Source organism: Cavia porcellus, unplaced genomic scaffold, assembly GCF_034190915.1.
Source record: "Cavia porcellus strain 051 isolate PalLab524CR breed Dunkin Hartley unplaced genomic scaffold, mCavPor4.1 scaffold_2, whole genome shotgun sequence".
NCBI classification, from domain to species: domain Eukaryota; kingdom Metazoa; phylum Chordata; class Mammalia; order Rodentia; family Caviidae; genus Cavia; species Cavia porcellus.
Window position 1 is genome coordinate 131,616,769 of NW_026947485.1, and position 14,490 is coordinate 131,631,258.

The 14,490-nt window shown below is 36.8% G+C and overlaps 1 protein-coding gene across 12 annotated transcripts in view; it reads left to right on the forward strand.

The window, feature by feature from the left end:
- Cast (calpastatin) overlaps positions 1-14,490 on the forward strand; it is a 119,683-nt gene that overhangs the window by 9,387 nt on the left and 95,806 nt on the right. For all 12 annotated transcript variants that reach the window (XM_063245391.1, XM_063245394.1, XM_063245392.1 and 9 more), the window contains exon 2: positions 1,112-1,174. In XM_063245391.1, the coding sequence (XP_063101461.1) occupies positions 1,112-1,174 (63 nt within the window). The remainder of the gene's footprint in view (positions 1-1,111; positions 1,175-14,490) is intronic.

The window sequence follows — 14,490 nt, forward strand, 5'->3', positions numbered from 1 at the left end:
AGCATGGAAGAGAGGTAAACAGCAAATTATTGATTTGTTTCGTGACCATTTCTCACTTACTAATAGATGTAATTCTGAAGAACATTGAGTTATTATTATATTTTCTCATCTATAAAGCCATATGACCTGTTTTTTATTAAGAATATATATGAAAATGTTTTGTCAATATTCTATAAATTATTGCTATCATTATCACTCTTCTTAAATAATTTCATTCCGCATATTCAGATTGTGATTCTGAACTAGGGAATATATTAGTGTTTTATATTTTGGTTTAGCTGAGGCTGATCAGATTGGAATCCAGTAGTGAGCTTTTATTTTTCTCACATTGGAATCCCTTTTCCTACTATCTTGCACATCTTAAAAAAATGCAAGGAATGAACTAATTTCTTATATCCTATTGTAGGGAACATGCAAACATTTTTCATTTCTGAAAAGATTTAGCAAACTTTAGTGTTTATTTTACCTTTTCACTAAGACAAATGAACATATAAGCTTTTATGTTCCATGTAAAAATCTTTACATTTACTCCTAATGTATTAGTTAAAAATATTGTTTCTAAACATAATAAATAATAAATAATAAGTACAAGGTGCATGTATGGACTTTTGCTTTCAGGTTTTATGATGGTGTAGTGATAAATAGTCTGATAGAAGAACTCTAGGGAATTTCCAGGAGCTATTGGGAGTGATAGGTGACTTGGAACGTGGTGGTGTGGGTTCTTGTGTCTCTGATGATCCGAGGCTTAAGTATGGCTTTAGATGCAACATGGTCCTTCGAGATCTCATCTCCATGATGAAGCAGACATCTCATACACCAATTGGGGATGCAAAATTGTACAGGACGTTTTGTAGGAGACAGGATGCTGTGTTGGCAGCACTGTCAGCTCTGTGTCTTGTTAATTACAGAGTGACTTTCTAGATCTCACATGAATGTCTGTATCATCCATTTCAAAGCCTCTTTATCTGTATAGAATTAACCATTATCTCAGGAGGAAGATTAAAGGAGTGCTTGTTTTTAAAGTCTGTGCATTTAGCCTTTTTGTGTTAAAGGCACTGTAACCTTTCTCACTTCCTCTCTTAAACATTATCTTCATTTCTCTCTTTTTTAGCATGCCAGTGAAAAGACCAGTGGATCAACACCCAAATCAGGAGAAAAGAAAGAGGCAGATGAGGTAATTCCCACAATGCTGTGTTTTCATTTTCTTGTGATTTAAAAATGTGAATTCTGTATTGAAATATTAATAATGTAGTGAAGAGTTTGGCAAATTTAGTTTTAACTAAGACTTAAAGACGTAAGTGGAAAGTACTGAATATTAAAGGTGTTCTTCCAAAGAGAAACTTTGGAAACAGTTTCAGTTTAAAGTATTTTAAAGTGTTTTCTCTACAGAAGCTGGGAACAGTAATTGCTGTTGTGGGAAACATGGCAGGTGTAGAGGAGAGCAAATGTAGCGAGAGAGGAGAACTTTTTTTCTTTTCGTGGGAATGCACCACAAAAGGAGGGCGGTGATGGCTGAGATTAACCAGATACTCAGGTTTGTAGACAAAAGAAAGAAAGAACTACTTTTATTTGCATAGATTCTGTGGAAATAATGAATCTTCCCTGCTTTGAGATGGGTTTTCTTTTGACCTGTGAATTTCTCCTTTCACTGAATGACGCACCAATGTCACCATCGACCTACTTCTCTTGGGAAGGGTCATGAGAAAGCTCTGTCCTTCGAAAGAGTTCTGGATTAACACAGCGCTGCTTTTTCTATCAGTAGATGTGTTCATTGCCATTCGAAAGAAATTGTGTCATAGCCAGTGTTTAAAGGTCACGTAGCCGGATCCTGAAAGATACGTGGAAATTCTAAAAGCATAAAGCAACCATTTTATTTTTCTTTATATTATCAACATTACACAGGTGTTTTTGGAAATTTGGGTCCTGTTTCTCTTTAGTTCCAAAACACACAATAAGAAAGAAACCTGTTATGGTGAGAACCAGCTCTGTATTCTATATTGTTTACTCCTTAACTTTCTATTATTGTTTTCATTACCAATACCCATGAAAATGTAATATTGATTACTTGTAACTAAAAAAATTGTATTAAATTATTTGTTTCAAATTTTTTGGGAAACAAATTGGAAAAAAAATAGTAAAAGTAAATTTATCTTTAGTTTTATCCCTGCTCATACATTTTCCATGTGAAAAATTACATTTTTCCCTTTCTTGCTATCATGGAAATCTGTCTGGCATCCTTTATCAATCTTGCTTTTTAACCACATTCTTAGACAAGTTATCCACAAAATTCATTATTTAGGCAAACAACAAATATTTTCCTGTTAGAGAACTATACTGCTCCTTTATTCTCCAGATGAGACACGTGTTTGGTGTTATTCTCTTTTAGTATTAATCAAGATTAAACTATTAGCACAAAAAGGACTCTTTTCCAACAGAGGTGAATAGTAAATTGATTTTTACATAGTCTTTCTGGCCAATCATGTAGACATTTTAAAATTTAAATATTATGACAAATGAATGTCTGGATGTTAATGGTTTAGGCAACAACTAGCAGCATGAAGTTGTTTTTTATGGCATCACCATGAAACTCTCATGTTCTTATTTATAAAACAAGCAAAACTGTTTGCAAAGCCCTGGAAAAATGCCGTGTAACAAATACTGTCAGGAATGAATTCAAAATTTCTGTGTCCAGTGAGGCATAAGCGAGACTTTTGTTGTTGTTGTTGTTGTTCCGGGGATCAAACTCATGACCTTGCGCTTGCTTGCCAGGCAGGTGTTTGTGCTGAGCTAAACCTCTGGCCCCAGAAGAATATACTTTGATTTTGATCCTAAAAGGCTAAACTTCTACTCCAGTGGAAATAGGCATGGGTGGGTGTGGGTATAACTTGGTAATGACAGTGTGTTTCCAAAATGTTCTGTTCCCAAAGTGTCTCTTAATTCTTTTTTTATGTGCAAATAAGCCACAATGAAATATTTTGACCCTGGAGCAAGGAAACTGTCCTACAATAGGCATTATTTCACCTTTTATTTTCCTAACGATAAAAACATGCAGCCTAGATTTATGATCTGCTCTGCCTACCACTCATAGCCAACCTCTCTGTTGAAACTGATTCTTTCTTCCAGATATTTTCTTATCTATCACTCTGTGAGAGAAGTGAGATTAAGAAATATACAGGGCCAGGATTTAGCTCAACGGCATAAGTGCCTGGTTGTGAGCTCAATCTCTGGTACCAAAAAAAAAAAAAAGAAACATAGTTTGAGTCTTGATAATTCACTTCAAACTAGCATCTACCAAGGCAAAATAAGTTAGTACCCCCAAGAATACACAAATACAGGTGAAGGCTTATGGTTCAGTGGCACAGTGCCTGCCTAGCAAGTGCGAGATTGTGAGTTCAAAAAAATACACACATTTACCAATAAGGTATTTGAAAGAAAGTCAGTTTGAAAATTTGGTTTCTATATTTAGGGGTACTTCTTAACTATTTTTCCTTCTCTATTACTTTGCTCCATTTCGTTTATGTAAGAAAAATGTCCAGAAGGGAACTCCAACAGGAGATAGAAGAAGAACTGTTTCAGCTGAAATGAGAACAACCATTATATTGTGTGAATTTCAGAAATTTTCTCCTTTACTGTCAGTAGTTCTTACTTTTTAAAATTTTTCCCTTTATGCAGCCATTACAGGAGCTGGAGATATATGCAACAATTTTAATACAGTGATACAATTAAATATCATTTGTTGTATTGCACGTGCGATGAAAATGCTTGAGGATGAAGCAGGGTAAATATCTATGAGAATCTGTTTGTGGGTCCCAGTGATCATGGATTTAACAAGCCCTCCTCAAATGCAGAATTGCAACATCAAAAGATGCACAGACTGAAAAACTCAAAGATAGAATGACTAGAGAGCAGGAAGAAACTGAAATCATTTAGCACAAACATCTTTAAATACTGTGGAACAAAGAAGTCTTTCCACACATGCAATCAAATCTTGTTAAAGTATTTGATTTGCGGTTTTGGCCATACGCGGGAAGCATGTACCTTTTAGCAACATGTCAGAGAAATTCTAGGGCATGGAATTTAGCACAAAATGGGAACAAGCTCTCAGAGTTTTGAAAGCTTCAAATTTAATAGTTAGTATGTTTTTATAAATAGAGGAAAAGAGATATAAGTAGAAAATACTAAAAGATATAAATTAAAGGAAAAGATATTTAATACATCTTACTTACCAGAACAGCACTGGTGGAGTTCTTTACTTATTAATTACCTTTTGGCCCAAAATGAATAAGTATTAAGTAACAAAAGTTTTAAAAAATTTTTCTTACTTTTTTCTTTTAATAAAGTCCATCTTTTTTCTTTTAAACACAAGAGATAAATAGGGAAACACAAACAATACTACCTAGAATCTCAACATCTAATTATGCCATTGCCACAAAGTGTTGTCTGTATCTTAAATTAGTGTGATACATCATCTATTCATAATTATTTTATGCTTTGATTTTACAACATTTTAAAGATCACATGGCTAATATGTAATAATTAAAAGAAATCTAGAAAATGGCAAACGATTTAAGGGAAAATATCTCCTAGAATTCTAGCACTTTGTGAGATGCTCACTGCTTGCATACACTGTGGGGTGTTTCCCCACATCTTTTCCTCTGCTTTGTTCAGTCTCCCCTGGGAATCTGGAAGACTTGCTTTGGGATCCTCTGAGGATACAAAAAACCGCTGAATACTGAAGTCCTTTAGTATGACACAGTATTTTCATACAATGTAAATTCTCCTGTGTGCGTTAAATCTCTTGGTAATACCTAATGCAGTGTGAATGGAGTATAGATAATTGTATTTTCTGGGGGACAATGACCAGGAAAAAAGAATACATGTTCTGTACAGACACAATTTTTTCCAAATATTTTTGATCTGAAATTATTTGAATCTATCTGAATCCTGAGAGTACAGAGGCCAGATATTTATTGTGAAATACAATATAGCCGAATTGCTAAGCAAAGAAAGCATACTTAGGGAACACCATGAACGGGGCCCAGAATAAAATGATAAATAGTGTGCTTTGAAATAGATTAAGCTTTTTCAATGAAAAACAAACAACAGTTATCTGTGAGTGGGGATTTGAAATAAATGGAAAGTCATTATTGAAGTCCCTGGCATTTAATTTGTCAGTGTTTTCCACTGTGTTTTTGTGGGGAGAAAACTTACTTTTTGCTCCAGAGTCATTTGGGACAGTGTCCTCGTGAATGAGCCAGGACTAGCAAATCCCAGAGGAGTGCCCCTGCAGACACTGTTTGAAGGGACCATGGGGCGTGACCAGGAGGTCCATAGAAACTGCGGAGATGTTCAGGCCCTATGGCCCGTGGAGCAGTGCAAAGTCAGGCTCACCTGGCCAGAGGTGGGCATCCAGACACTGGTGGCCAGCACCACACCCATCTAGTCCCCAAAAGGTTTTGGACTGTAGTTTCCCCATTTTTCAGTTATGAACTTTTATCTATTCTTCAATGATTGTGCTAATTTTTTAGATGACTTTCTCAGGGAGGGAAGACAACTATGTGTTTGTAAGTGTGTTTTCCCAGTGGCTTCGCCCAAGAAAGTCAGCCAGTACTGTGATGCAACGTTCTTAGCTAATGGCTCTGTTCTCTCGAAATTCTTTATTGTTCCTCTGTGGTTTTCTGGCCTTTTCTTCTGTAGAGAAGATGTTTGAGGCAGCTTAATTTTGATTTACTTTTTAGGAAGTTTCGGGAGCGAGGCTTGGTTCATGTTAGAGTTTTAATTTTATTTTTATAATTTAAAAAGTCACCAGAATTTACTTATATATTTTTAACTTTTTTTGAGATGTTACTTATTTTTAAAGTTATTGCTGTTAGTTTTTCTGTTTCTTCTTAAACATACATATAATTACAAGGTTAATCACCTATTAATCATTCGTCTTGAAGTCTTCTTTTTTAACCTGTGTCTTTCCATTTTGTTTCTGGTTTGCCCTCCCCCAATTTTTATTTCTAAATTCTGTTACTTGAAACTTCCAATACAGCTTTATGTCGTCTGTATTTCTTTGCAGCCTCCTGGTACTTTTTCTCATCTCTTTTCTGCCTCCTGCTGTTATCTTTCCATCCCAGCCTGTAGCTCTCTGCTTCCATTTTATGGAGGAAATGCTATTATTTTCCTACCAAGGATGCATATTGTTCTCATTTTTCTTCCTGTAATATATTATTGTGGGAGATGGTCTTTCAGTCTTCAGGACAATGATACTATCTTTTACCTGCAGTGTTTCGGATTTCTTTCTTTTTACTCTTTTTTAATAGAGCTTTGTTTACACTTGGAGCTTGTCAGCAGCTATGAGCACACTGTCTTTCCTCCTGCTGTCCGTCCATGCCGCTGGTTGAATCTCCTTAGATCTCAGCTGTTTGGCATGTAGATGTGCACACTCTTGGTAAAACTGCGTCATCTAATGGCTTTGGTCCGGCATAGAACATCATCTGTGGGAAACGACGTGCAGGGAGAAACTCCATCCTTTACCATGTCCTGCTAAGGGACTTTCTTGTGTCTGTCCCAGTGAAGATCACTTTACTGAGGGCTAGTTTTCCAGGGTGCAGCATACTGCTGCTGGCCCTGTTTACCCCCAGCCTCCCACATCTTGCTCACTCCACTGCGTCCACCAGGTTTCCAAGTGTTGGTTTCCAGAATTTGTAATCTTTATCTTTCATTAGCCAGAGAGGACTAACAGAGAAGAAAGTTAGATTGCCTCCTACTAAAAAAGAGAGACCACGGGTTTTCTCTATTTGCATTTCTGTATAGAATCAGAGTACTGGAGAGAGAAAGGACTTCGGGATGTGACGTGCTCTACTTCCTCCCTACCACACAGTTGTGCTCTTCGGGACAGTTCCACTGGCTCTGACCAGAGTGGAAATTTTGCCTAGATGTTGGCATGTGGTTGATTTTCTTTAGTAACTACTAAATTTCTGTTCTTGTCTGTGAGATGATGAGAAAATAGGCATTTCTAGAGAGAATATTTTGTAGCAGGATTACCTGGGACTGTCTCACATTAATAGTCTGGCTGCTTCAGTCACTCTCTTCCAGTCTGTCTTTTATTTGTGCTTTTGCTTTAGACTCTTTTCTGTTTATCAGTTGTGCGGAACTCCTCATGAATCTTAACAAAGGGTCTTGAAGTTTGCGGGTTTGGAGATTATAACCATTACAGTGTGCCCTCTCTTTTTCTCACTCACTCGTTCTTGTTCTCCCCTGGAATTTCTCCTTGTGGTTTCTGGTATTTTGACATCTTAAATGTGTTAGTCATCATGAAATATATCAAGTCAGTGCTTGTCTTTTTATGAATGAATCTTGTTTATGTTGCTATTATAATTTCTTCTTTATGGAGTCTATGACAAAATCTTCACGAATGGTGAGCAAATTGAAGTTCAAAACCTCCAGTGAAACACAAGACATGATGTAGACATGAAAACAACTGATTTATCCTGAGACACAGATTCCAGTTGAATTTTGAAATTTAGAAAGTTTAGAAACATAGAGCTATAAACTCTAAGCACTTCGGCGACTGCAGAAGACCAAGTGTTTCATCTGCTATAGTAGCTTTGAAGAGCTGCACACAGCCTAAGTAATTTTCCACTGATCCCTCTTCTTAACCCCCACTGTGAGAATTTTTAGTTGAAATTATTAAAGAAAAGGTTATCTAGACAGAAACTGAAATCAAATATTCATGAATGTTGTAGGAGATGGGAAGGAGAAATAGGTGACTAGGTTAAATAAACGGTGACTAAAGGGACAGGGGAAGCTGGACCCTATAGTCCTCAGTGGGAAGGGGAGGAGGAATAGAGTCAGTGCCTAAAGTGGTAATAGTTTCATAATTATGGAGGCTGACATCTGGAGCTTGTAAGCAATCCTCTTTCATGGGAAGACGTTGATACTCTTCTGAACTGCTTCTGCAGAGTGATAGGAGAGAGCCATTGAGTCATGTTTATGCTGGAGAGTGTGCTCAGTGGAAATTTTGCATAGATGGCTCTTCTTTTAATGCATATAGATTTATGCAAAGAAGAGCACATCAAACCAAAAGAAGTTGAACTTAGTGTCTCTTTATACAAAAATGTATGTGTCATGAAATTATTCATAGCACCTTTTAAAAATAGAATATGGAAGGCTAGGGGCTGGGGATTTAGCTCAGTGGCATAAGCACCTGCTTTGCAAGCAGGCAGTCGTGAGTTCGATCCCCGGTACTGCGCGGGGTGGGGGGGGGTGGGGGATATGGAAGACTTTATTTAGGACATTTGCTATAAGTTTAGGAACCAGTGCAATGGAATTTTTCAGTGGAGAAAGAAGTTGGATTGATTTCCAATTTAATTAGAAAAAAATGGGAATTTGTAGGCAAGAACTTTTTGGGGAGGTCAGTGGATGGGAATTTATTTAGGGGAACCAGCAGTTATAAGAAGAAGGATCTAGCAACACTGAGCCAGTGACAGGGCTCTTGCTGAACATAGGCCTGAGTGGTCAGACATCACCTGAGGGATGGAGGAAGAGAACTTGGATCAGATATCCAGGATTTACAAGATATCTAGGATGAGGAGTCTATCTAAAGTGACTGAGAATGCTGGTAAAATTGGAAAATGCAAAGACAAACAGAAGTCCAATCAACATTTGAAATAGAGGTCTTATAAGCCTTTTTAGAGTTTGGTCATTGACAGTGTCTTTGTCACTCACCGACTTATTCAAGGAAAGAAGAGCCCATTTCTCATTTGGTCACCTTTTGTTCATTGAGGACTAGCTCAAGTATCTCTTGGGCTTGGGTCACAGAAGAGAACTTTTAGTAGATGGTATGAGCAGTCAGTCAGATAGGAAAAATTCTTTGAAAATAAAAAAATAAATTAAAAACGAAACCATTATGAACACTATAAGGTATTTAAACATGTGAGTTTGACTTATTTAACTTGAGTATGGTCTCAAGTTGTATGCATTTATTTATAAATATCTCAATATGATCATTTTTTATAGCTGAGAAGTACTCCATTGTATAAAAATACCACATCTTTTTTATCTGTTCCTCAGTTGATGGGCATTTAGATTGTTTCCAAGATCTGGCTATTACAAATTGTGCTGGTATAAACATGGGTGCATATGTATCACTGTGATATGATGATTTCAGTTCTTCTGGGAATATGCCCAGAAGTAGAATAGCTGGGTCAGATGAGACTTCCAATCCCAGCTTTTTGAGGAATCTCCAGACTGACCTCCACAGTGGTTGTACCAGTCTACACTCCCATCAGCAGTGCAGAAGAGTTCATTTTTCCCTACAGCCTCTCCAGCATTTGTAGTTGGTAGTTTTCTTTATCCTTGCCATTATGACAGCCATTGTTGATTTCCTTATTATCTGGTTTTGAAGGCCTATAATTCCTTCATCACTCTGTTCTGATCAGTTTAATACTATTTTGTTTTGTATGAATTCATTGTGTGGAAAGATATGGACAACTATTTAGAAGAAAACAAGAGACATTATGGTAGCCAGTGATGATTTCCTATTGTCTTGCTTTGAAATCTGTGCCACATTGTTTTCTTCTGTTTGGCTTTGTTCTGTTTTGTTATGTTTAGTTTTATCCTCTTTAAAATAAAAATTTTTTTAATTAAAAAAATAAAAATTGGAAACCAGCTTGCGACTCCAGAGGGTGGCCAGTGGAGAAGGTTTCTAGGCATTGGGTTGAAGCATCCCATGCTGGGGCAGCCAGTGTGATGGAGGCTTTCTGGTATACCTCCAGGTCTCTAACTTGATTGTCTTTGGTGGTGGCTTTTGGTTAATTTCCCAACTCACTCTAAAACAGCAGGCGTCAACATCATCTGTTGTAATTATTTTCTTGAAGCAGGTGTAGAGCTTTGGGAAAATTATAATCTTAGTTCTCAGTGATATATGCAAAATTAAAAAAGATAAGAGAAAAGCTGGAACCATTATTTTGGAAACCTGTAGCCAGATATTAGAGGAGACTAGTGCCTATACGCCTCTGAGTGCCTATTGCTTTGTGCTTATGAGAACCTACAAGGTGAACTATAGTCTTCTTTTGAAAGAAAATTTATCTCAGTGGTCATTTTTACAAAATGAGTCTAGTCTTCTTATATGTGGCCTAATTATTTACATAATGCAGCATGAATGTTAATTTGACTACACAAGCCTTTTGGAGTTTGTTTTGCTGGAACTTTTTATGAGTCTTTAATTAGACCTTTACAAGCTTCTCCAAGTTGGGGAGTTAAATAAACTTACCACTGTCTGTCTTTAGTACTAGTAAATTTGGGTTCATCCCTTTCTTCACACAGTCACTGTGATACCCTAAATGTCCCAGGTTATCAGGAAGTGATCCTCCTTACCTGTGAGGCTGGGAACCCTAAAGCCAACCTGGTTTTTTTTAAGATGACTTTGTAAACATTGGTGCCATAAAGTCCATCTTAATTCCTTAAATCAGATTCTATGTTTATCCTTAAATAGGATATTCTAGCCAAAGCCTTGATAATATGACCAATTTTTTCAGTTCTTGTTTCAAGGTGAATAGATTCTATGAACATAATTATATTATCATAGAAATAAGCATAATCAATAAAAGTTTCTGAATTTTAGAAGAACTAGGTAGGTAGAAAAGATAAATGTTGCTTTTTTGTTTATGATAAAATTGTGGGAGGCGGTGGCTGAAAAGATAAGAAGTAAGAAATATAAATGACCTTTATTTTAAGAATGTGGGGAGAGACCCCGACCCCCTGGGGTGCAGCATCTCCCAGGGTAGGCGCTCTCTCTGTGGGACAGCTGGAGTGGAGGCATACAGTAGCTTAGGTTGGGGGTGGTGCCTGAGGGGCATTAGGGATGCACGGGTAGCCCATTGGTATTCTTTTGGTGCCAGAGGTAAATTCCTAGGGGTGGGGAAGATGGAGCTCCTTGGTTCCGCCTAAGGTTTTTCCAGCTACTGTGTCCGGCCTGGGCCAAAACTCTTTCAGTGTATAAAATTATAATTTACTAAACTGTTACCAATATAGATAACTTATAAGAAAAAGAAAAGGAATAATTTATATCTGGAAAAATAGAACATTAAAGAACCAGCAAAGTTTCAAAATAAAAGCAGTTATTATTCTTTATCAATTCATTCAATCTTAGGTAATGAATTCTCGTTTTCCTTGGTTTGAAATTAGCTGTTTTAGGAATCTGTCATCTTCTGGGCATACTATGACAGTTTATTATAGCACAATAGGGAAGGAGATTTGCTTATTTTTTGTGGCATACAGCATTTTCAAAATTAACTGAAATTATGACTAACAATACTATAAATCAGAATATTTCATGGCCAGTGAGAGTATTGGCACATTTCTATGGATTTCATACAGTTTCAGAAATAGCATAATTTTACTTAGATAAATACAACCTAGGAAACATTAAGCACCACTTTTTATTGAAAAATCCTTCCTGTACAATTTAACATATCAAATAAACAGAATTATTTTGACATTTCTCTTTATAATGTAAAAGAGCAAATCTTTTGAGATTTCTTGTTTTCCAAGGACCTACTGCAAAGGTGAGTTTGAAAACAAGAAGGCTTTGCATAGACTTTTGGGAATTGTATAATACATCTAAAGATCTGAACTTGATTGCATAGGATCAGAGATCACCATGAAATAAAACTTTTCTTTAGATAATCAATAACTAGATGAAGGTTAATTTGAAACACAGATTGAAACACAGAAAAATTATTCTGATTATTCTGATTAGACAAAAAAATCTTCATTTTTCAGACAGATTACTAAAGGTAAAAAACAGAAAGAAAAAACTACACTTTAAAAAAAGTCTCTTATTAATATCAGACCCGTGATGCAATTTTCACAGAGAGAAATCTAAACTCTAGTTTTATATAATACTTTTGACATTAAAGCTCAGTTTTAAAAACTTATATTCCATTCAAATTTTAGCCATCTGGACTCTGTGAGATAAGATTGTTTTTTCCACAAACCTTTGACAAGTTTCTTATAACAATTCAGTTTCCCTTTGCCCCCTACAGTTCCTTTAGCTGGTCTGGAACAACTAGGCCTTGAGCCTTATAATACAGTTACTTCTATTTCCCCCAGTAAAAGCACATCTAACATGCCTTGCATCCTTTTCATACAAATTGTTTCCTTTCACCTGTATGGTTTCCAGTAGTTTCATTTACATTTACTAGTCATAACTTTTGTTTTACAGAGAAAACTAGAAAGTAGCCTGTTGTGAACTGTTATATCCAACACTCTGCATTACAGTAGACTAGCGAATCAGTACATTTCATAGTTTTATAGTACATTGTTTCTTTTTTGACTACATTTAAGTAGTACATAAAAACATAAAAATTGTGTCTATTAATGGAGTAACATGGTATTTTGATGCAAGTACATACTTTGTAAGGTTTAAGTTAAACATACCTATTTCCTCAAATATTTATCATTTCTTTATAGTAAAATTTCAAAATTCTACCTTCTCATTTCATTAAATCAGCAATATTGAACTAAACTTACTTACCAGTAAAAAAAATAAAGTAAAAATAAACTTACTTGATTTATCCAAAGCATACAAACTTGAAAATTGTTTGAGTTATTTTATGTTACCAGGAGTTTTAAGACTGTTTAATTTGTATAAGTGCTCATTTATTTCTAACTAATTTGAACTTCTTTAATGCATGTTATAAATTAGTTTTGTAATAATACCTAGAGGTTGGAAAATATCATACATGTGTTCTATGTGCATGTACAAACCATAAAAAGAGATGCAAAGAGTTTACTGTAGTTTTCAGTCTATAATTTTAATTATTAACTAGGTAAAGACAATACTATAAAACTCACTGGCTTATACGAAGAGTTGCCTCTCCTCTTTGTAATTTTGTCTGCATTTGTTTCTCGATGGGGTGAATTCAAGTTACCTTCTGAATGTGAAGGCCAATAATGGGCAGCAATATTTGTGGACGGATTTTTAGATTTTCATCTTTCATCAGATACTTAGGCCTATGAAAATGATGGATTAGACTTTAGACAGTAGGACAGTAGAATGAGGAGACATTCAGCAGCTTCCAAACCCTGACCTCACTGGATCAAATATTGAGTCTTTTCAAGGCAGCCTTTTTCTCTTCAGCCTCAGCTAGTAGCTTTTGGGTTTCCTTGGCACCATGAGACTCCCCAGAGAGGCAAGGGCCTACATTTCAAGTGAGTATAGAAGTCGAGAGCTCCAGTGTGGACAGAGGAATGGAGGTGGGAAGGGTTTGAAGGAGACATAGCCAAGGGTTTAAGGAAGCTGAAGGCAAGATCGAAGTTGGTAAGAGGAGAAGGAAGATGGGACTTGGTGGGAAGGCAGACGTCTTACAGGGGCATTTTGGAGAGATCTTGAGCTTCCCGAACAGGCCACTGAAACTTCAAAATATCCTCAGTAATATCCTGCTGGTAAGAAGATGAACTGAGGGCTGGTGGAACATGCAGTGAGCAGGGACTGAAGAACAGGGTTTCAGTCAACTAGGGAGTTCCCACATGAGAGACAGGACCAGTCAGAAGACAGAGGATTCACAGAGAGCCAGGGAGGGACATGTCCAGCCCAGAAACTGGGGAGCAGATTCCCCACTGAAAAAAATTCCAGAATATCTTCTAGCTCAGGAGTCTGGAAGTGGATCTCAGCTGCACTCAAGGAATCAGGCAGGCAGAAGACCTTGTTGCAGGGAGAGTCCAGCTTAAGAGAGTATACATGGAGTGCCGTGACTGAGCCCTGTGTCCACCAGGAGTAAAAGGTTTTAAAATTGCACACTTGGGGCCAGAGGTCAGGGATCAAATTACAGATCTGATCCTGTTTAAGTCCTGGAGCCATAACTGTTAAAGAAAAAACGTACTCATGACTTTCCTCAGGAGTGGTGCAGCAGACTTTATTCCAGGTCATCCTTGTAGGGATAGGGAATCACTGACTGGGGAGTGGGGAGAGCGACTGAACTCAACTCCAAATGCAGTAAGGGCAAGTGGACATTTATAACCCAAGAGTAGGATTGATGGCTGGCAAGTGGAAATTTAAGAGAAAGTTTCCACAAAGAGAAAGGAAGACTCTGGCTAAATTGGCCTAACCAGTATTCTTGCCAAAGGTGACTAGACATCACCTGGGATGATGGAAATGGGTGATTAGGTATCAAGGGTCCCACGGAGTGAGGACTAAAGTGATGGAGAAGGGTTCTTACTAAAATCAGCCAATGCAGGGCTTGATACAAATGTCCTAATCAAGGACTATCTGAAAATCAGAAGAGCCTGATTATAGTTTGGTCAAGGGAGATAATCTTTGCTAGTGTGGTCACATGCTTTACTCATTATAAATTTCTTGGACTGGTTGGTACTTCTCTCTCCCAGTTGCTTATAGGCAACTGAATTCACTTACTAAATAAACTGTCAAGTAAAAAAAGAGATTATTGGAAGACCTCATGATGAACTCTAAAAGTATATTCATTTTAATCATTTGGATTC